Genomic DNA, 21,493 nt, shown 5'->3' on the forward strand with positions numbered 1-21,493 from the left:
GGTGTCGCGTTCCTCCGCGACACCCACAGTAAAAAGTGAACCAACAGTAAGCAGGGCAAAGTCCAGAAATTCCACGAACGACCCTCGGGGACCATTAATAAGTAAGTAGTCCTTCAATGGTTCGTTTAATCCATAGCCAAAGAAGTCAATGAGGGCACAGTCAGGCAGGTCAGATAAATAGGCAATGTCTAAAAACTTCTGAATGTGGTCCTCGAGTGTACAATTACCTTGCTGAAGGCGGACGAGACGTATTGCTGGGTCCATGCTAAGGCTGGAAGCGCTCGTAGAAGCTGCTGGATCGTTTGATGGCGAAGTCTTCTGTAATGATGGGTCGAATGCGTGAGGATCCATTTGCAGCTTTGTTGCGATAAACACCAAAGCAGACAGGGGCAAAGGCAGAGACACAAACAGGGACAGGCAATGGTCGAGGCAGGCGGCAGACAAGCAGAGTAAAGTCACAGGCAATGGTCAGGGCAGGCGGCAAGCAAACACAGTCCAAATAACAGGCAAGGATCAGGGCAGGCGGCAAACAAACACAGTCCAATAAACAGTCCAATGGCAACAGAAATACAATCCACAAGAAAACGCTCAGAAGTGATCACCGGGGCAAATCAAGACTTCGCAAAGGGTGTGTGTGTGTGTGTGTCTTAAATAGTCCAGGTAATGATCTGCAGGTGTGTGTGGCAATTGGTGATTGGTGCATGTGATTGGAAGGGAGGATTATGGGAAGTGGAGTCCAGGAACTGACAGGAACAGACAGTGATCGTGACAAAATGTTTGCCAACCTGCTGGGTAGTTTTATTTAACTCAACTATTGTTTGAAAATTACTGTATTGCTGGCTTAAAATGAACCCAAATTGTGTTGGAAATTAACATTTATTAATATGTTTAATAAATGAACATTTATTTATAAGTTTAATTAATAATAATTAAACAATAAATATTTATTAAATTCCTTATTAATAAATGTTCACCTTTTGATTATTATTGTTGCCTCTAGTAATTGTGTCTGATTTTTTTATTTCCAACCTATTTTGGGTTCATTTTAAGCCAGCCATATAGTAATTTGTAAACAATAGTTAGGTTAAATAAAACTGCCCAGCATGTTGGGCAAACATTTAACCCAACCGCTCTGTTTGCCCATTTTCAACCCAACTTGGGTTGTTTTTAACCCAGCATTTTTTAAAGTGTAGGGTAAGCTTGATGTAATCATTAGAAATTGATTGGACCATGCGTTATATATGAGAATGGAGGCAGGTGGTTTAATGGTTTGTGTTTTAATGTTGTGTGAAAAATATTTTTAGTCAAACAGTTACTATTGACTGGCTGTTGATGGACAAATATGCTTTTAAGACCTAGCTGGTGTGGTTACAGCATCTACCAGAAGGGTTAACAGGTTATAAATCTTATAAATAACTAGATGACACTTACCATACAGAACCGTCATACTCCAGTTGTGAACGCGAATCATTTCTGGTTGATCGACTACTTCAGACGTTTCATCGTCGGACTCGGGCTCGAATTGATACGGTAAAATCGATGCTATCTTTCTGTCCATACATTGTATACAATGTCTTGTGAATTGATAGCTGTCATTCAGTTATAGCAATGGGTGCGCGGTGCGCGCAGTAGACCAATCACAAAGGATTGGGCCATCTGACCAATCAGAGCAGTGTAGGCTAACGGAAAGGAGGGGTTTACAGAGATTGATTCAATGAACTGCTTCAAACGAATCATTTACCAATCTTTGGTGAACTGAGGTGGAATTAAATGTATATTATTTTTTTTTTACCTTGCATGCATGTAAACCTGTTGTAGGAGACTCCCAAAACAATATTAGGAACCTTTAAAAAAGGCATAATAGAGGCACTTTAAAAAGTCATGGGGCAGAACAAGTAATTATTTTGATGAAAGATTACATAAACTTGACCAAGATAAACTTGCTTATCAATTAGACATCTACCATCTAATACCAGTTCCAAGGCCTAAAAAAGGTCATTCGTTTGATTTTAATGAACTTATCAAAATAAATAAGTAGCCTAGTTATAAACTTAACCATCTAAACCCCTAAAATCTTGTTTTGTTTTCATGTCATTTCTCACAACTGGGAAAAACTGATCCTTTTAAACAAATCTGAAGCAGATTCCATTTTCTCATAAAGATGAATGAATCTATGGAGAATTCTGTTGCAAATCCTGATTATCCAGTGGGGTCTTGTTTTATTTTTTATTTGTTTTTACAGTCAGACAGATATTGTGTAATTTTCAATCAGAACCTTTATTGCAGCTATTAATCATATGAATCACATCAGTTGCATTCCTTTAGGATTTTGTAACTCTAAGAATATTTACATGTGCATATTCTTCAGACACACGCGTATGTAAGCGGGTTTATGCAATGTTTTAATTGGTGGTTTCCTCCTCTCAGAAGCGCACGAGGAGAGCGAGTAACTCTAGCAATCTCTCCAAGCCATGTGAAGCAAAACCTTCTGCTTCATCTCTCCTCATCTGATTATGACCACACAGTCTTCTGATTTCACTTTGACATCTAATAACTCCTTATCGGGGGATTTTTGAGGACTTAACAATTATATAAGGACAGCACGACCCGCTTTACATTTTCATTCACCTCGTTTGGCTTGTGAAAACAAAACTGATTTGGAACACTTTCTCTAGACTGTGTTTGTTTATCAGTGGGAATATCCAGGAGGAGTGTTTGAATTTAATTCCCAAAGACATTCAAAGAAGACTGAACATACAGGTAAAGTTGCTTATTATTCTAATGCGCTGTAGTTTTGGTGTCTGCACTTGAACACGACGCGTAAACAAGAACGCTTCTGTACGCTCCTACAGCTTGGATAGTTTCACATGGGACGCGTAATTGCGTTCAAAAAACGGACGCAGCTCACCATAACACAAGCTTCTCGAGACGCGTTTTTAAAACTATTTTAACTTGATGTGCCTGGTTATAAAACACTAGACGTTTAAAAAAAAAACAGCGAGACGCGTGTTTTTTTTTTTTCACCTTGTGCTTTTAAAATTTAGAGCGTTCTGGTTTTGACGCGTCGCGTCACGGTGTAGCCGCGGCGTTGGTGTGATCTTGGATGTTTGTTTATGATTTATTTCCTCTACTGTTCCAGTGATCGAAAATGAATCAAACCGCAGGAGCCACAAACACTTACAGAAGATGCTCAAAAGGAGGAAAAGTAAGTCGCGGCTTTAACTGTGCTTTCGTTTGAAAAAATATTAAAACAAATTGAAGTATGAGATACACTGAAAGCTGTATGGATTGACAGTTGAGTCTCATTTCAATATGGGAAATTGTTGAAGCTGTATCCTGGTAACTAACAAGATGTAGGTTCAAACCCAACAAGAGTTACATTGAACGTGATTTTATAGGCTAAAATTTTATTTTATAGCTAAAATAGGCTAGGTGTAGTGAGAAATCACGTGTCTATGTCATGAACAGCAAAAAACATTCGAGGGAGTGGCAGGCTACTTTTTAGCCAATCAGACACACACTCTGTCAATCATGTTTGCTGACATTAGGATATGCTATCACACTCCAGTATGTATGTTTTAATAAATAATAAAACTAATATAATAAATATAAAATATACCACCTACTCGCAACTTTCCTGCAACAATGCAAACCATGCAGCTTTAAAAGGTCAACCTGTGGGTTCGTGGATCCGCAATGTGGATCTGCAAGTTTACAAATATATATACTTGCAAAAATATTATCATAAATTTAATTTCTTTAGCTAAAATATTGCTAAAAAGTCTTTTCTTCCCCCATGCTGGTCCAAGAGTAGGCTAAATAATCTGCTGATGCCTCTATCAAAAGGAAATTAGCTGTTCTAAATGATGTGGCTTCCATTTTGTTTTCTTACAACAGTTCAAAACACAATAAAAAATAGTTTATATGATGCGTTATATTCTAGGAGTTCTGTGGCCTGTTGCACAAAGCTGGTTGCTACCCAGGGGTGCATTTCCCAAAAGTGTTGTTAGCCAACTATGGTCGCAAGTTCCGTTGAATTGTATTGGTAACGAGGGAACTTGCGACCATAGTTGGCTTCGGGAAACGCACCCCAGGTAAGTTCAAGATTAGTTTGAGCAAACTCTGGTTTTTCGGGCTTATGAAGGTGGATTGGTTTTTAGCGGGGTTCATTGCTATGTGTAACTTACGCTACACTGCTAACCTGCTCCGGAGCAAGTTTTATTCTGAGTTAGAGATCACAAACCCCAACTCGACCAATCAGCTGTGAGTAAAGTGACATGTATCTGATGCAATAAAGCCACTCCCCCTGTATCTCTCCTCCAAATTAAATCAGTTTATAGTGAAAACATTTTAGAGACAAAATTGCTCAACATTTGCTGTTAATTATTCATTATATTTATATTAAATAAATTAAAAATAATAAAATGAATAATTCATGACATATCCATATAATTAGGCCTATTACATTAATTGACAATATTAAACTTTGCTTTTAAATTAAAATAAATATAATACATGCATAATATATAAAGCATTTAAACAGATTAAGCTTACATGTATTCTTTTAGATTTTAAAGATTATCATTGAATGATGACTTTTTGTCTGTTCCTCACACAAAACTGACTTCAGAAGAATATGATGTTTGAGTCACATGGTCTACAAGTCATGTGTACTACTTTTATGATGAGTTTTCTTTTTCTTTTTAGGAGCTTGATAGCTAAAAATCTCTATGAACTATCGTTGTATGGGCAATTTCTCCCCTTTGTTCCATGGGGGGAAAACAGCATGAGTTGGGAGCAATACCAAGTTTCATTTGGGTTGAACTATTCAATTATTTGATTTATCTGAATTTCTGTAGATCACACATGTTTTAAATATATAATGCAGGACAACACATAATTTCATCCAGTACCATTCAGACACAGTGTAACCTACAGTAAATAGAGACAATATGGATGGTCTTCTAACAGGGTAAGAAGGAATTGCATATTATCATTCAAAGAGCAGACTGTAAGTGCTGTTAACAGCGGCATACAACAGTATAGAACATGCAGCACATCTGCACCTCACAGTTGTCACTCCTGCTCCTGTAATGTGCATATAGATTTTTCTCCCCCTGAAGTTTGATAGCAAATATACAAATAGAGTGTTGTATCAATGGAATGTTGCATGTACAGTATGTTTCCCCTCAGGCTATCTGAATTATCTGCTGGAGTTCCCAAAAGAGCCGCAGTGCTTTGGGAATTCAGTCTGTTCTCTTAGTATTCCCAGAACTTTACTGACAATAAATTTGGTTTGATGATGCAACTGGATGGTGAGTGATTGAAGCGAATTTTACTTTTGCTAGACATGGCTATAAATGTGGAACAATTCTCATCTTTCATTCTTTCTTATTGATTGATGCACCAACACAGATGATCGCTGTTGTAGTTAAAACAGAATTTCTGCTATGTGCGCTGCAGTGCAGAATAAGATATGTGTTTATTGATCTTGATCTTTCCTGCTCTTGACTACCCTTTCTAGTACAATCCATGCTAAACACCCTCAACCAGCACTTATTCAGTACTAGAGCTGGTCCCCCAAACAGATTTAGTATCATGAAGCTGAAATAATTTATTCAAATGGTTTATTTATTGATGCAGTATCACCAAAATTGCTTATTAATTTGCATACATGCCACTCTTGCTTTGCATATGCTCTGAAAGGTCACTGATTGAAGGAGAGTATGTGAGGTATGCACTGCTGAAAGATGCCCGTCTGATACTGAGAGAGAAACTGTCATGTTTCATTTGGATCAAATTAATAAGCGTGTTTGTGTCTGTGACATTTTCTCAGCCGATTTGATAATGACATTGGGAGTGACAGTATTCAGGTAAACATGACATCTTGGCTGAAGTCGAGATGTAATTAACAGCAAGAAAATGACTAAATTAAAGCTCCTTTTTTTGACGTTAAAATACTTTTTTTTAAATAAGCAGAGACAGCTACAAGTATAGTACTGTTAGGAACATTTTTTAAAATTCTGTGCATATATTTAACCTACACTGAGATTAAATCTTCAATTTTCTTCAGTGTGATATAAAAGACATTGGAACACCTCTCTGAGGAAAAAAAAAAAAAAAAAAGATCTGTTGCACTGAAAATCAAACAAGCAACACACAAATATTCTAAGAGTATTTGTTTATATATGTAAAGTATGTGAATCTCTGCCTTCAGTATGTGGTGTGCTGTGACCCCCTTTTGAGCAAGAAATAACAGCAACCAAACATGAATCAGTCCTGAACATTGACTTGGATGCTCCCTTCAACATTGCTTGAGCTCAATGATGTTGAGTGTTTTTCTAGAATGAACTGCTATTTAGATCCTTCCATAATATTTTTATTGGGTTTAGGTCAGGACTTTGACTTAGCCATTCCAAAACATTACATTTGTTCTGCTTTAACCATTCAGTGGTAGACATACTTGTCTTTCTGCAGGATCACCTATATTTTGTGCTTCAGAATCATTCAACATTCTCCTCTAGAAGTTTCTGGTGTAATGTAGAGTTCATAGTTCCATCAATGATGGTAAACGTCCTGGTCTAGAGGCAGCAAAGTAGCTCCAAACTATTATATTGCTACAGTTTCTATTATTGAATGCAAAGGTAGCATTTTTTTATTAAATCAAAAAGTACTATTTTGGACTTATTCTTACAAAACATTATTACTGTTTTATGATTAAATCACATAGTCTGAATAGAACAGAACAGAGGCTTCCTATTGTCCTGCCACGCACATCATTTTTGGTCATTGTTTGGTCCAAATGTATGGAATCAGTGTGAACAGTTACCCTTAAAGGGTTAGTTCACCCAAAAATGAAAATTCTTTTATGTATTACTCACCCTCCTACCGTTCCATATCCGTAAGACATTTATTTAAAAATTAAGATCTTTTTGATGAAGTCTGAGAGCTTTCTGTCCCTACATAGAGATCCAACGCAACTACTGTACCACATTTTTAAGGTCCAAAAAGGTAGGAATGACGTCATTAAAGTACTCCAGTGGTTTAACCTCAATTTAATGAAGTGATGTGAGTGCTTTGTTTGCACAAAAAATCATAATTTACCACTTTAGTTTGATCAAATATATTGATCTGCAATGCGCGTTCACGACGCGTGCGTTTTGGATAATATTATTTTGTAAATAAAATGGTAAATCATGTTTTTTTGCACAAACAAAGCACTCACGTCGCTTCATAACATTGATTTTAAGCCACTGGAGTCACATGGAGTACTTTAATGATGTCTTTTTCCTACCTTTCTGGACCTTGGAGTGATAGTTGCATTGGATCTCTATCAAGGAACAGAAGCCTCTCAGACTTCATCAAAAAGATCTTAATTTGTGTTCCGAAGATTAACGAAGGTCTTACGAATGTGGAATGACACAAGGGTGAGTAATTTTTAGGTGAACTAACCCTTTAACCAACATCTTTATCATATTTAATTTCATAATTACTTAGTGACTTGAAATATGGTTAACATGTACTGACAAGCATTCATGGTAAACTAAAATGTCACTTCTATTGCAACTTGTTGCAGTTTAGTACATTTAAAATATATTAACTTTTAATGTAATATTGAATAACAACTCATGCTTTAGTATGTTAGTAAACAAAATAAGTGTACTTCTTTTAAAGCATGACAAAAGATCATTAAAACATAATGTTTTTGAAATGTGCTTTAAAGAAAAACCAGCTTGTAATGCTGGTTGATTCAGAGATAACAGAGAGTAGGATCCAGGAAAAAAGTAAATCCAAACAAGGGGAAACATGGGCAAAAAACAAACAAACAAACAAACAAAAAAACACAAGTAAATCCAAACTAGGGGAAAGGCAGGACAAAAAACGAACTGAAAACAACACACACAATACAGGTCAACACCAGAAACTGATCAAGGGATTCACAAGGACTTAAACACAGACAGGGATGAAGGGCAAACAAGCATAACAAGAAACACCTGGGTACAATCAATGAAACAAATCAACAAAGAAAACTACAAACAGACTACAAGCTAAACAGGAAACAGGAACAAAACAGAAACACAAAACAAGAGTCCCAAGCAGGGGTTGTGACAATATGACATTGGTCCTGTCCTGTCCAAATGTGCCCTTATTGCACATTAAACCCACACTATCTCAAATACTCTTCGGAGCATATCCCATCATGCATCATGTTCAGGAACTCGCGTGACCCAAAATCACAAGATGTAGAGGACATTCCATTGTAAGGGGTGTTTACAAGACACCGTTTTGGGGGCCTAAAAACGTAAACTTTTGAAAACTGGTTCAAAGTGCAAGTTTTTGAATATGATACTTTTATCGTCTCCGTGTTAACTACGAAAACGTGAATTTGTAAAAACTGTTGTCATTCACATGCATATTACATATTCATTAGGCAAGTAGTGTTTCTTTACAAAGTGACATCGCCAACTACTGCAAAATACAGTGTTTTTAGTCGTTTTCGCAGATCCATGTGAACAGGGATCATTTTAAAAACTTTTTCCGTGTTTAGTACATTGCTGTTGTGTAAACGTACCCTAAGTTAAATTTATTAGATATTACATATTATTTGGTAGTAAAGCATGTTGCACAATTTATTGTTGCAAAGATGTGTGTATGTGTATGTGTATTTTGTACAACATTTGCAACTGCTTTTCATCACTTAATTGGAAGAACCACAATTATTAAATTGTGTCTTCTGTTACATAGGGACCACTGAACAGACATTTAGAAGTTTATTTTAAAATGCAAAGTATTAAAAAATATAAATCTCTGTAAACACTTGCATTTTTACAACACTATAAGTGTGTCCCATTGGGTAATCAAAAGTTCTACACACACACTTGTGGTCTTCACGCCCACTTGAACACTTGGGCCAAATACAGGAAATATGTTATGTAAGTAGACAAGTGCAAAGACGGCAAGTGTGGGTATTTGGACAGGCCCATTATTATGAAATGCACTTTTTAAAAGTGTACTTAAAGGGATGGTTCACCCAAAAATTTAAATTCTGTCATCATTTACTCACCCCCCGGTTGTTCCAAACCTGTATACATTTCTTTGTTTCTGTTGAACACAAAGGAAGATATTTTGAAGAATGTGGGAAACTGAACAGTTCTGGGGCACCATTGACTTCCAAGTAATACGCACTAGCTACTCAATAAAATTGTGGCAACAGATTACAAGTAATATTATTAATTAAATTCAACATATAAGAATTGAGTTAGAATTAATCAAATTAATTCCTTAAAAGTCAACCATTTAAAATGTGTAAAATTAGCAAATACCATTACAAAAACCACAAACTGACATAAAAGCAAAGAGTCAAACTGCCAAACTAAATAAAACACTGACATTTTCACAAACATTTTCAATAAAATCAACATCTAAACCTCTGTTAATTCTTGTGTTTCTCTTTCCTTCAGTGATTCTACTTGTTATCATCAGGTGTCTTCAATGTTGGCAATAAAAAAAATAGAGTTCTTAATTCATCTTTGACGTCCGTCTGTTATTCAGATATTTTTAATTTTTACTTAAATTTTGCTCGTTTTAAATGGTTGACATTTAAGGAATTAATTTGATTAATTCTAACTCAATTCTATTTGTTGAATTTAATTAATAAAATTGCTTGTAATCTGTTGCCAAAATTTTGCGGAATAGATATAGCGTATTACTTTTTACAGTGTAAATTATGACATAATTTTCATTTTTGGGTGAACTATCCCTTTAAGTGTGTTAAGAAACATGTATTGTGTGTACATGTATTCTTTTTAAGTACACTTTATACAAAAGTATCATTCATTTATTTAATTTTACATTATATGCAAGCACATTTTATAATTTTAAGATTTGAAGTACACTACAAGTGCACATTCAATTCACACGTTTTCACAAGAATAGATTTTTTTTTTTATTATTGAAATTGAATTTTTTATTATTGAGATATTGAATATTCTTGCAGAAATGCAGAATTACTGTACATATCAACCACATTGCTCTCTGATTCAGTTTTTCTACATAAATTAAAATTTTTGAAAAATGAGCTGTAGTAGATGCATGGATTTTTGCTAATGATTCAGTTTGAAAAAGAAAAATGGCATGTGTTTTGATGGATATGCTTATTGAATGCTTTTGTAAAGCAATTAAAAAGATCCTCTGCTGACAGACGCTGCTGTTTAGCCGACTGTATGATGAGTTTTGAATATGTGCAGTAGGTAGTGATTTAGCTGAGTGAATGATTGAATGTTGTTATTTTGTAGGCCTTACAGTTGCTCACATTCATAGTCTTTTAACAGCCTAAAATCAAGTTCTTGACGACTTCTACCTGACGCCTAAGGTCTAGAGGACTGTTTATGTCTGTAACTGCCGTGACCGTTGTGTTTATTGGTTGATGGCAGCCTTGGTCACTGTTCCTCACAGTGTAATGAGGTATATGTAAGGACAACACCATCAGTTTTGTCCCTAAGGTAGGACACACATCATGGTATTATTATCTTTATGACAAAGTGTGACAATGACAGGAACACAGAGGTGTGAAGGGAAACCTGCATTATCTCTGAAGCCTTTGAGGATTCAGTGTATCATGTGGACAGATGTGGAGAGTGTCACATTGTGTGGGTTTTGTGTCCTCTCAACTGAGGCTCAAGAGGAGTTTGACGAATTGTTCAGTAGGAAACATGTCATGACACTATGCTGGAGCAGAGAGCATCTTTACAAAGGAGACGCAGGATTAATGAGAGAATATTCGACAGACACATGAACCAGTAACCACCTTGTTTGTCCGCAGAAAACAACAGGATTTATTTATCCTCTGGGTAGGAGCCTGAAAAATGATCGTAATTTTAACGGTAAAAGACTGTAAAAATGTTATGCATATTTAATGTAATTTTACAGTAAAATACTTTTAAATTGACAGTTTTTGAAAGTGAAAAAGAACGTCATTGTATAATTTACAATGAAAAAAGGTAAACTGACATTCTTAATTCCCTCGTGACTTCATATTTGATGTATTTTTGTTGAAATAGCTTTTTTTCTCTGTTTCTTCTTATTTTTTTTTTCTAATCAGTTAAGTGCATTATGATTTTATGTTACATCTAATGTTGTTAAATTAATGTTTATTGCATTTTTTAGTGTTATGTGTTACCATGATGGTGTTTAGTGTTTGTGTGAATGACACTGTGTGCACCTCCTATATTAGTATTTACTTTCTCAGCTTGTGGAAAAGCTGCCTGTGATGAGCTTTGATTCATCATGTGACTTTCTCATCATCACCTGTTTTTGGTGGTTATCAGTGTATTACAAAGGTTTATATTTCAGGTGTATATATATGTGTGGGTGTGTGTGTATATATATATATATATATCTCACAGAAGTGAGTACAGCCCTCGCATTTTTGTAAATATTTTATTATATCTTTTCATGCGACAACACTGAAGAAATGGCCCAATAAGCCATTTTCTCTCCCCGGTGTCATGTGACTCGTTAGTGTTACAAGGTCTCAGGTGTGAATGGGGAGCAGGTGTGTTAAATTTGGTGTTATCGCTCTCACTCTCTCATACTGGTCACTGGAAGTTCAACATGGCACCTCATGGCAAAGAACTCTCTGAGGATCTGAAAAAAAGGATTGTTGCTCTACATAAAGATGGCGTAGGCTATAAGAAGTTTGCCAAGACCCTGAAACTGAGCTGCAGCACAGTGGCCAAGACCATACAGTGGTTTAACAGGACAGGTTCCAGGCCTCGCCATGGTTGACCAAAGAAGTTGAGTGCACGTGTTCAGCGTCATATCCCGAGGTTGTGTTTGGGAAGTAGACTTATGAGTGCTGCCAGCATTGCTGCAGAGGTTGAAGGGGTGGGGGGGGGGGTCAGCCTCTCTGTGCTCAGACCATACGCCACACACCACATCACATTGATCTGCATGGCTGTCGTCCCAGAAGGAAGCCTCTTCTAAAGATGATGCACAAGAAAGCCCGCAAACAGTTTGCTGAAGACAAGCAGACTAAGGACATGGATTACTGGAACCATGTCCTGTGGTCTGATGAGACCAAGATAAACTTATTTGGTTCAGATGGTGTCAAGCGTGTGTGGCAGCAACCAGGTGAGGAGTACAAAGACAAGTGTGTCTTTCCTACAGTCAAGCATGGTGGTAGGAGTGTCATGGTCTGGGGCTGCATGAGTGCTGCCGTCACAGGGGAGCTACAGTTCATTGAGGGAACCATGAATGCCAACACGTACTGTGACATACTGAAGCAGAGCATGATCCCCTTCCTTCGGAGACTGGGCCGCAGGGCAGTATTCCAACATGATAACGACCCCAAACACACCTCCAAGACGACCACTGTCTTGCTAAAGAATGTCTATTGAGCATCTGTGGGGCATCCTCAAATGGAAGGTGGAGGAGCGCAAGGTCTCTAACATCCACCAGCTCCGTGATGTCGCCATGGAGGAGTGGAAGAGGACTCTAGTGGTAACCTGTGAAGCTCTGGTGAACTCCATGCCCAAGAGGGTTAAGGCAGTGCTGGAAAATAATGGTGGCCACACAAAATATTGACACTTTGGGCCAAATTTGGACATTTTCACTTAGGGGTGTACTCACTTTTGTGGCCAGCGGTTTAGACATTAATGGCTGTGTGTTGTTATTTTGAGGGGACAGCAAATTTACACTGTTATACAAGCTGTACACTCAGTAATTTACATTGTAGCAAAGTGTCATTTCTTCAGTGTTGTCACATGAAAAGATATAATAAAATATTTACAGTATCTCACTTTTGTGAGATACTGTGTGTGTGTGTGTGTGTGTGTGTGTGTGTGTGTATTTATAAAAGTCTCATAATTCTGACTATTCTCAAAACTGTGACAAAAACTCGGAATTATAAGAAAAAAGTCAGAATTGTGAAAGATAAATTTGCAATTAAAAAAGGTAATTGCAACTTCTTATCTTACAATTCTGACTTTTTTCCCCTCACAATTGCAAGTTTATTTTTCACAGTTGTGACTTCTTTTCACAGCGTGACTTTGGCAGTTTGATACAGGCTCCGAACCACTGATTCAAAACAAAAGATTCGTAAAACTTTGACGCTTCATGAAGCAGTGTTTTAAAATCACCCATCACTAGATATTGTTGAATAGAGTCATTATTTTGTTTTTTTTGGTGCACAAAAAGTATTCTTGTCTATGAAACATCTCTTCAGTAGGAAGAAAGCTAATTAACCCATGGGCAAAATAACAAGTGTGGTTTTCATTCTTTTTTCTTCTTATTATTTTCCTTTTTTCACTTTTTTTTATGATTTTGTAAAAATACAAAAACATAGTTTGGGAAAAATAGTTTGCATTACCTGGAAAGAAAGTTTGTTTATCTGCCTTACTATCAAATGTGCTATTCTGCAATAGCACATTTGTGAAAAATAACTGTGAAAAATAAACTCAACATTAAGGTTGAACCGCTGTAGTCGTAGTGTGAATAAAGGTCTTATGGGTGTGGAACGATACGAGGATGAGTAATAAATGACAAAATTTTCATTTTTGGGTGAACTAATTTGTCAACACTATCGTTAGGTTTAGGGTGTGTTTTAAAGGCAAACATGAGATAAAAACGCATTGGCTGAAGCAACCGTGCCATTTTATATTGCTTCTACAAGTCTTTCTCTTTTATCGTGACTTTTATCGAGACTCAATCACAATGCTGTACCAGATGAGCTACTGAGAAAGTTTATTACGCCAGAAAAGGCATAGGGCTACACAAGGAGCTGGTTATGTGATGGACACGTCAAAATTTAGACTATCAGTTTACAAATCATGCGCTATGGTAAAAGTAATTTGAGGTCATGGTATTGTGCAAGGAACCACGCAAAAATAAGCCTTTGTTAATAAATAATCTGCCCTCAGTCTGGACAATATATGGTCTATCACTCATGGGTCAACCTTTGATCTCATGGACATGGATACATGTGAGTTACGTTTGGGTCAGGACCATTGGCTAACCCATGAGGTTTGCTTGGTTTAGTAAAGCAGGAAGAAGAAATTTCTTTGGTGCCTGTGTGTGAAAGAGGCACAGTTTTTATACTCTGTTTGCATTAAGGTCTGGATCAATTTATTGAGGTCATTTTTCATGCTTTTTTTCAGTAGTGCAGGGATTCATGAAACCTGGAAATAACAGGGAATATTATCTGTGGAAAAGTCATTGAAAAAAATATCATAGAAAAGCCATGGAATGGATTTATTTCATAAATAGTTTTTTCCCCACTTGATTCTATTTATATTCTAAAATATTTCATCAGTCAAAAATTGCTATTTGTGAGTACACTAAATTTATTTTCAAAATCTTGATCCAGGAAATGACTGGAAAAGTTGTGGAAACTCGTTGGTCAAAATGTGTGAAACTTGATACTTTTTGTGAATAATGTACAAAATCTATGAAACATCTCTTCAGTAGGAAGAAAGCTAATTAACCCATGGGCAAGGCAAAATAACATAGTGTTCCTCAGTGTGGTTTTCATTCTTTTTTTTCTTATTATTTTCCTTTTTTTCCTTTTTTTATGATTTTGTAAAAATACAAAAACATAGTTTGGGAAAAATAGTTTGCGTTACCTGGAAAGAAAGTTTGCTTATCTGCCTTACTATCAAATGTGCTATTCTGCACTTTGGTTGATAGTAGCTTGTAAGATTTTGTCTTTTTTCCCCTGCTGGCAAGCTGTAACAGCAGTTAACCACTAGAGGTCCCTATTGTAATACATTCATATAGGGAAAGGTTTGGTACTGTACATTTGGGACATGGTTTTGCAGCATATGCTGATTTTGCTTATCAGATGTGACAGTTTAATAAGAAAACGGTTGTGAGTGTATGCCATCAATTGAGCCCGATGTACATAAAAATGCAGATAAAGAGCTGTAGATGCTTATTTGATTATGTGCAGGCAGAATTACAGCAGTTCACTGAAGTAAACCATTGTACATGACTGTGCATATATTGAGCTATATAGCTAAGCTTGACTTTAAATAGGGCTGAGGAGGAACATGTTTAGCGTTAGAGGAAAGGACATGCATCCCAACAAATAAGCATAACAGGAGTGGATATAGGAGAGGGTATCTTTGCTGTTGTACTGTGCTCACTAGTTGGTGTATGTCTAGACAGTTTCCTTTGAAAGTAAGACCAAGAACAAACAACACCCGCTGTTATGAGGAAGAAGTGGCCCCAAGTGCTCTCCAAACTTTTCCAAAACTTTTAAAACAAGCACTATAGAACACCTGCTTGAAGGAAATCTGAGTCTCCCATGACTTTCCCAACATCTGCTAAATGATTGCGGTTGTAAACCTGAGTGGTTCCTACTTTACTCTCCCTGGAAAGACAGTCATTTTCATTTCTACCTGGAGGCAAGTTCACACAAGAGTTGTATATTCACCATGAGGCTATGTCATAGTTTCCTGATTACATTCAGAGATTGGAAGCATCAGAATGCTTCACTGCTTTCAGGATAAACATATGGAAGTGGTGGCTAGTACAAGAGTTTGTTGTTTTTACAGAGTAAAGGTGTAATATTTATAATTGAATGATACTTCAACTCGTGGCATATTCAGAGGCTTTTCAAATTCAGAGATTTATGATTTTAGGCAATAAAACAGGCAAAAATCTCTATCAAAACTACTTTCCTTGAAAAAGGGAGACCAGAATATTGTAGACTAGGGTTGAATTTTAGGAATTCTTGAATTCACAGACAGGGCTTAGATTAAGCCACGCTTAGGCATTATTTCAATTAGGACATTTAAGAAGCTTTTAGAAACGTGCCTTAGAAAAAAAAAAAAAAAAAAAAAAAAAAAAAAAACATTACTGGTGTGTATCTTGAGACAGTTTTAAAGGGTTAGTTCACTCAAAAATGAAAATTCTGTCATTAATTACTCACCCTCATGTTACTCCAAACCCGTAAGACCTTCGTCCATCTTTGGAACACAAATTAAGATATTTTTGAAATCCGTGAGCTATCTGGCCTCCAATAGACTGCAACCCAACAACCAATTTCAAGGCCCTGAAAGGTAGTAAAGACATAGTTAAACATATTGCAGGGCTTCCAAGTTTACTCACCCTGCTGTCGTTCTAAACCCGTAAGACCTTTGTTCATGTTCGGAACACAAATTAAGATATTTTTGATGAAATCCAAGAGGTTTTTTTTTTTTTTTTACCCCCAATAGAAAGCAACGTAATTACCATTATTCAAGATCCAGGAAAGTAGTAAAGACATTGTTAAAATAATCAACGTGACTACTGTGGTTCAACCTTAATGTTATGAAGCGATGAAAATACTTTTTGTATGCAAAAACAAAACAAAAAGAAATTCAACAATTTCTTCTCTGCCCTGTCAGACTCTTAAGCAGTTTACGCAGTGAACGCAGTTCAGCGCTTCCATGTTTACGTCTGAACGCCGGCTCAGTATTGACCTTCATCTTTAGAGTTAAAGACGAAGGTCTTACGAGTTTGGAACGACATAAAGGTGACTACTTAATAACAGAAATTAATTTTTGGGGTGTACTAACTCTTTAAGGTTGGACCACTATAGTCACATGGACTATTTTAATGATGTCTTTACTACCTTTCTGGGCCTTGAAAGTGGTAATCGTGTTGCAGTCTATCAGAGGCCAGATAGCTCATGGATGAACGAAGGTCTTACGGGTTTGACATAAGGGTGAGTAATTAATGACAGAAATTTCATTTTTGGGTGAGCTAACCCTTTAAGATATGTCAGTGCTTTCAGTTAAAACAGCTCAAACATGCATTTTAGTCTGGGACTAGGCTTAAGCCTTGTCTGTGAAACTGGGGGTTAGTAACTGAAAGCAATCACCTATTAACCATCCAGAACACCCTAGCAACCATATAGCAACACACTGGCATTGTGACAGTGAATTAGTAAATGCAAATAACATTTGCATTTCCTTCAATTCCTCCTCTAATGCTTTGACAGTCACGTGGGTTTTTGTATGGCGCTGTCCATGGTGCTGCTGAGTCCTAGTGCTGAAGAACTGGACAGTTCCTGACCTAAATGACACCGGCAATTTCCTTTGGTGTATACTGACACCTGGTATAAGTGAAACAGCTCGCTAAATAGACTGTGTAAAACAGAATTTAAATGCTGTTTGTGAGAAAGGCTGATTTGCATTTCTCCATACAAAGAAATCTGTTTTTACCCTGTCAGTGTAAGAGTTATGTTTAGTTCTGAGTTCATTGTGTTTTGGTTTGATTCTGCCCTGTTCCTGTTCCCTACCATTTGTACGTTGACCTAATTTCCCAGTGTGTACCTGTTAGGCACTAATTAAGTTCACCTTTTGTTCATTTAGTCTCCTCATTTACCCCCATGTGTACCCTTGTGTCTTTTCATTGTTCTATGTTGTTTTTATTTACGTAGTTTTGTTGCTCCCTATGATCTCCTGTGTAATCCATTGTAGATTATTGGATTAAAGACTATTCTTTGTTTGAGTTCTTCGTCATGCGCTTTAGTAATACAGCCACTCGTGAAAATCAGAGATGGAAGGCTTTTACCAGGTTTTTACCCTGACTAAATTATACCTAGATTTTTGTATTTTTCTATAGAAAATGTTAGTTGTGCTATGCTATTTGCCTTGCTAATGTATCCTGAGTGGTTGTAGCCATTTTGCTATGCAGTTGCCAGAATGTTTTGAGTACTTTTGAGTGGTTGAGAGCCCACCTTTAAGTCTCTATTATGATATTCATGTCTCTGGATATGGCTCAAGTCCCTCCTTCAAAGTAAGTCTATGGGATTTCTGCACCCAATATATTTTTGAGAATCTTATATCTAGTTTCTTTGAAAAGTAATGCATCACACAACCTCAAAAAGCTGTATGGTTTGAGGAATTATTCAGTCTGTAGCAAAAATAGTGCAGAATGTTTGTTCATATCAATGGCCATATGAGCAATAGTAATAGTGCCTCTCCGTAAACAGACAGAACCCAAACACTGAGTGCAATGAAAGAGTTTATTTATTCCGTAGAGAACACAAATCACAATAGTCCTGGAGGATGATGAATAAATCCAAATAACAGATGATAGTTTTAAAGAGTTAGTTCACCCAAAAATGAAAATTATTCCATGACTTACTCACCCTCAACAATCCTAGGTGTATATAGTCTCAGCCTCAGACGTCATGCCCACGGACTGTTGGCTGAATGTCTGATGAATATGGCACACTTAAACACTTCAGGATTTTCAAAGTCGTCATCTGGTTGGTGGAATTCTACAGGATGTCCGGAGACGTGTGTGTCGCATTCTTTAATGGTCCACCTGGAAACAAATGCCTTGACTCCACACCCCCTCGTGGAATAAGAACGCCGTTGTGTTTACAGCTGGGACAATGAGCTCTTACCGGGATCAACTAAACGCTAGATTTTCAAAAGTATGTGAAGTTCGTGGCTCCACTATTGCAGTAAACTTGCATAACGTTCTTGAATTAATAATTTATTAGAAACATGCCGGTCTGTTATTGTAGGGACGTCGACTTTACATTTTCACGTCCTTAAACATGACGCAAAACAAAACGAACTGTGATTGGTTGCATTACATGTCAGTCAAACGTCCTCTTGGGCGATCCTTGGCCAATGAAAGCTGCAATAGAGTCCAGACCTTCTGCCGTCAGGCTGAAGCTCTGGCTACACAAGACTAAGGTGTATATCTTCTTTCAGACGAACGCAATCTGAGATATATTTAAGAATATCCTGGCTCTTCCAAGCTTTATAATGGCAATGAATGCGGGGCCTGATTTTGAAGCAAAAAAAAAGTGCATCCATCCATCATAAAAGTACTCCACATGGTTAATAAAGGCCTTCTGAAGCAAAGCGATGGGTTTTTGTAAAAAACAAACAAAAACAAAACATATTTAAAACATTATCTATAATAACTAGCTTCCAGCAGACAAAACATCTTTCACAAATTAGAAGTCTAAAATGAGAAATTTTAAAGAGAAATGTCGGAGGATTTTGATAGAAGAGAAGATGAGCTTGAGTTTGTTGCACAGCCCTATTTGTTTAGATCGCAAGAGATCTAAGCTTACATCGCGTCAGTGGTGACTCTTGTGGCTCAAGTCGACTTGAGCAGTATGCGTACGATCGTCTGCCTGAGGCTAGTTATTTTAGATTATAAAGTTTTATATATGGATATTTTTCTTTTTTTTTTATTTTTATTTAAAAACCCATCGCTTCTCTTCAGAAGGCCTTCATTTACCCCCCAGAGCCTTCATTTATCCCCCATCATACTTTTACGATGGATGGATGCACTTTTTTTGGCTTCAAAATTGGGCCCCCTATTCACTATCATTATATACGTAGCTTGGAAGAGCCAAGATAGGTTTAAATATATCTCTGATTGTATTCGTCTGAAAGAAGAAAGTCATATACACCTAGGATGGCTTGAGAGTGAGTAAATCATGGGGTACTTTCCATTTTTGGGTAAACTATCCCTTTAAGGCACTCACACACTATGACATAATTGGACCGATTTTGGGCCCAAATCTTTCACAATCCTAGGTAAAGTCCAGATTATCTGGATGGTTCTACAGATAGTTTGATCAGATTTCCCTGTGGTGTGATGTGTGTTAAGAGTGATTGAATCTGCTCGGAAGAACGTCTGGACTGCACCAACCTCAAATCAGAAATCCTGTTTTGTGGAGGAACCCACAGAGGACAAACGCGCACACGCTATAGATTGTCACATGGAACGAAACGATACACAGTCAGAAAGCGAGCTAAAGGAAGATGGAAGCATAACATGACTTCATCCAAACCTTTTTCTTTCTTTTTTTTTTTTCCCCACCCATTTCTGTAAAAAAGCAGTCCAAACACTATTACAGTTGTGGTCAGAATTATTGGCACCCTTGATAAATATGATCAAAGATGACTATAAAAATAAATCTGCATTGTTTATCCTTTTGATCTTTAATTAATAAAATTAGAAAAAATCTAACCTTTCATTGAAGGAAAAGAATTGAAAGTGGGGGGAAAATCACATTATGAAATAAACACTTTGGCCACAATTATTGGCACCCTTTTATTCAATACTTTTTGCAACCTCCTTTTGCCAAGATAACAGCTCTGAGTTTTCTCCTACAATGCCTGATGAGTTTGGAGAACACCTGACATGAGATCAGAGACCATTCCTTCATACAGAACCTCTCCAGATCCTTCAGATTCCCAGCTCTATGTTGGTGCTTCATCTTTTCAGTTCACTCCACTCATTTTCTTTAGGGTTCAGGTCAAGGGACTGGGATGGCCATGGCAGAAGCTTCATTTTGTGCTCAGTGACACATTTTTTTGTGTTGGTTTTGATGTTTCCTTTGGATCATTGTCCTGATGGAAGATCCAACCACGGCCCATTATAGAATTTCTAGCAGAAGCGGTCAGGTTTTGATTTTTTATCTGTTGGTATTTGATAGAATCCATGATACCAAGTATCTGAACAAGATGTCCAGGACCTCCAGCAGAAAAATAGGCCCACAACATTAAATGATAATGATAATTAAATAATGCAGGTTTAATTTTGTCTCTCTATTTTGGGATATGATGAAAACATTGCTATTCACTGATATACATGCATCATCATCCTCATTATTATTTTTATTATTCAAATACATAGTAATTAGAAAAGTTCTGTAATCAGTAAAAGAAGCAATATTGGACTTTCTGTATTTTTTTAAAGGTTAATTTTGTCATTTAAAAAAAAAAAAAAAAAAAAAGAGGAAAAATCTATTCTAATCTAATTTATTTTTAATCTTTTTGATTGTACACAACTAATCTACTAACCTCAATTGAAAGTAGGGACTTGACCCAGGCTCAGAGGTGATGGTAGTCACGCTGTGTTTTGCATTGAAGTGTATCCCATAATTACAGTGGCAAGATTAGCCAACTGCGCAGCAATGAGCTCATTCAAACGTGCCAGCTATCGAGCGTTAATTCATTACTCAGTCTGCTCCAATCTATAGTTATCACTGGAGGTTCCATAGCACAACTTATTGAAATAAGCATTGATTTGAGAGAGCAGTCTGCGGTGGGGTGGAGTACTTAATTTATTGTTTGCAATGTGCCTAATTATTGCTTTTGAAGTGTTTTCATACTCATTAACTAAGTCTTTTATTTAATGGCTGGAGAGGGGAAACCACATCATCAACCTAATGCAATGCTCAGTAAAGCTGTCTGACTCATGCCTTGATAAAATATTAGCTGAATATATTTTAGTAAAAGCTGGAAGTTTTAAAATTTAGCTTTCCCTTAAACTTATAAAAAAACAAAACACTTTTTTTTTACTACCACAAACCTTAGTAAATCATTCATGTTGCATGATATATTTAACAATTCTCCTCCTATACATTTTGCGTCTGAAAGGCAAACTCCTACAAATGCATATGCTATAAGGTCCGCCACAAAAATAACTGCGTCCATGCCTTTTCATTGCTAATTTTTCACTGCAT

General features: G+C 36.8%; 1 protein-coding gene across 1 annotated transcript in view; it reads left to right on the forward strand.

Annotated features, from left to right (window-relative positions):
- Positions 1-2,436: 2,436 nt before the first annotated feature.
- Positions 2,437-21,493, forward strand: part of dpp6a (dipeptidyl-peptidase 6a) — a 435,379-nt gene continuing 416,322 nt past the window's right edge. The window contains exons 1-2 of the mRNA XM_051882657.1: positions 2,437-2,760; positions 3,140-3,205. Of these exons, the coding sequence (XP_051738617.1) occupies positions 3,149-3,205 (57 nt within the window). The 5' untranslated portion in view covers positions 2,437-2,760; positions 3,140-3,148. The remainder of the gene's footprint in view (positions 2,761-3,139; positions 3,206-21,493) is intronic.

The sequence above is a fragment of the Ctenopharyngodon idella genome, chromosome 23, assembly GCF_019924925.1.
Source record: "Ctenopharyngodon idella isolate HZGC_01 chromosome 23, HZGC01, whole genome shotgun sequence".
Lineage (NCBI taxonomy): Eukaryota > Metazoa > Chordata > Actinopteri > Cypriniformes > Xenocyprididae > Ctenopharyngodon > Ctenopharyngodon idella.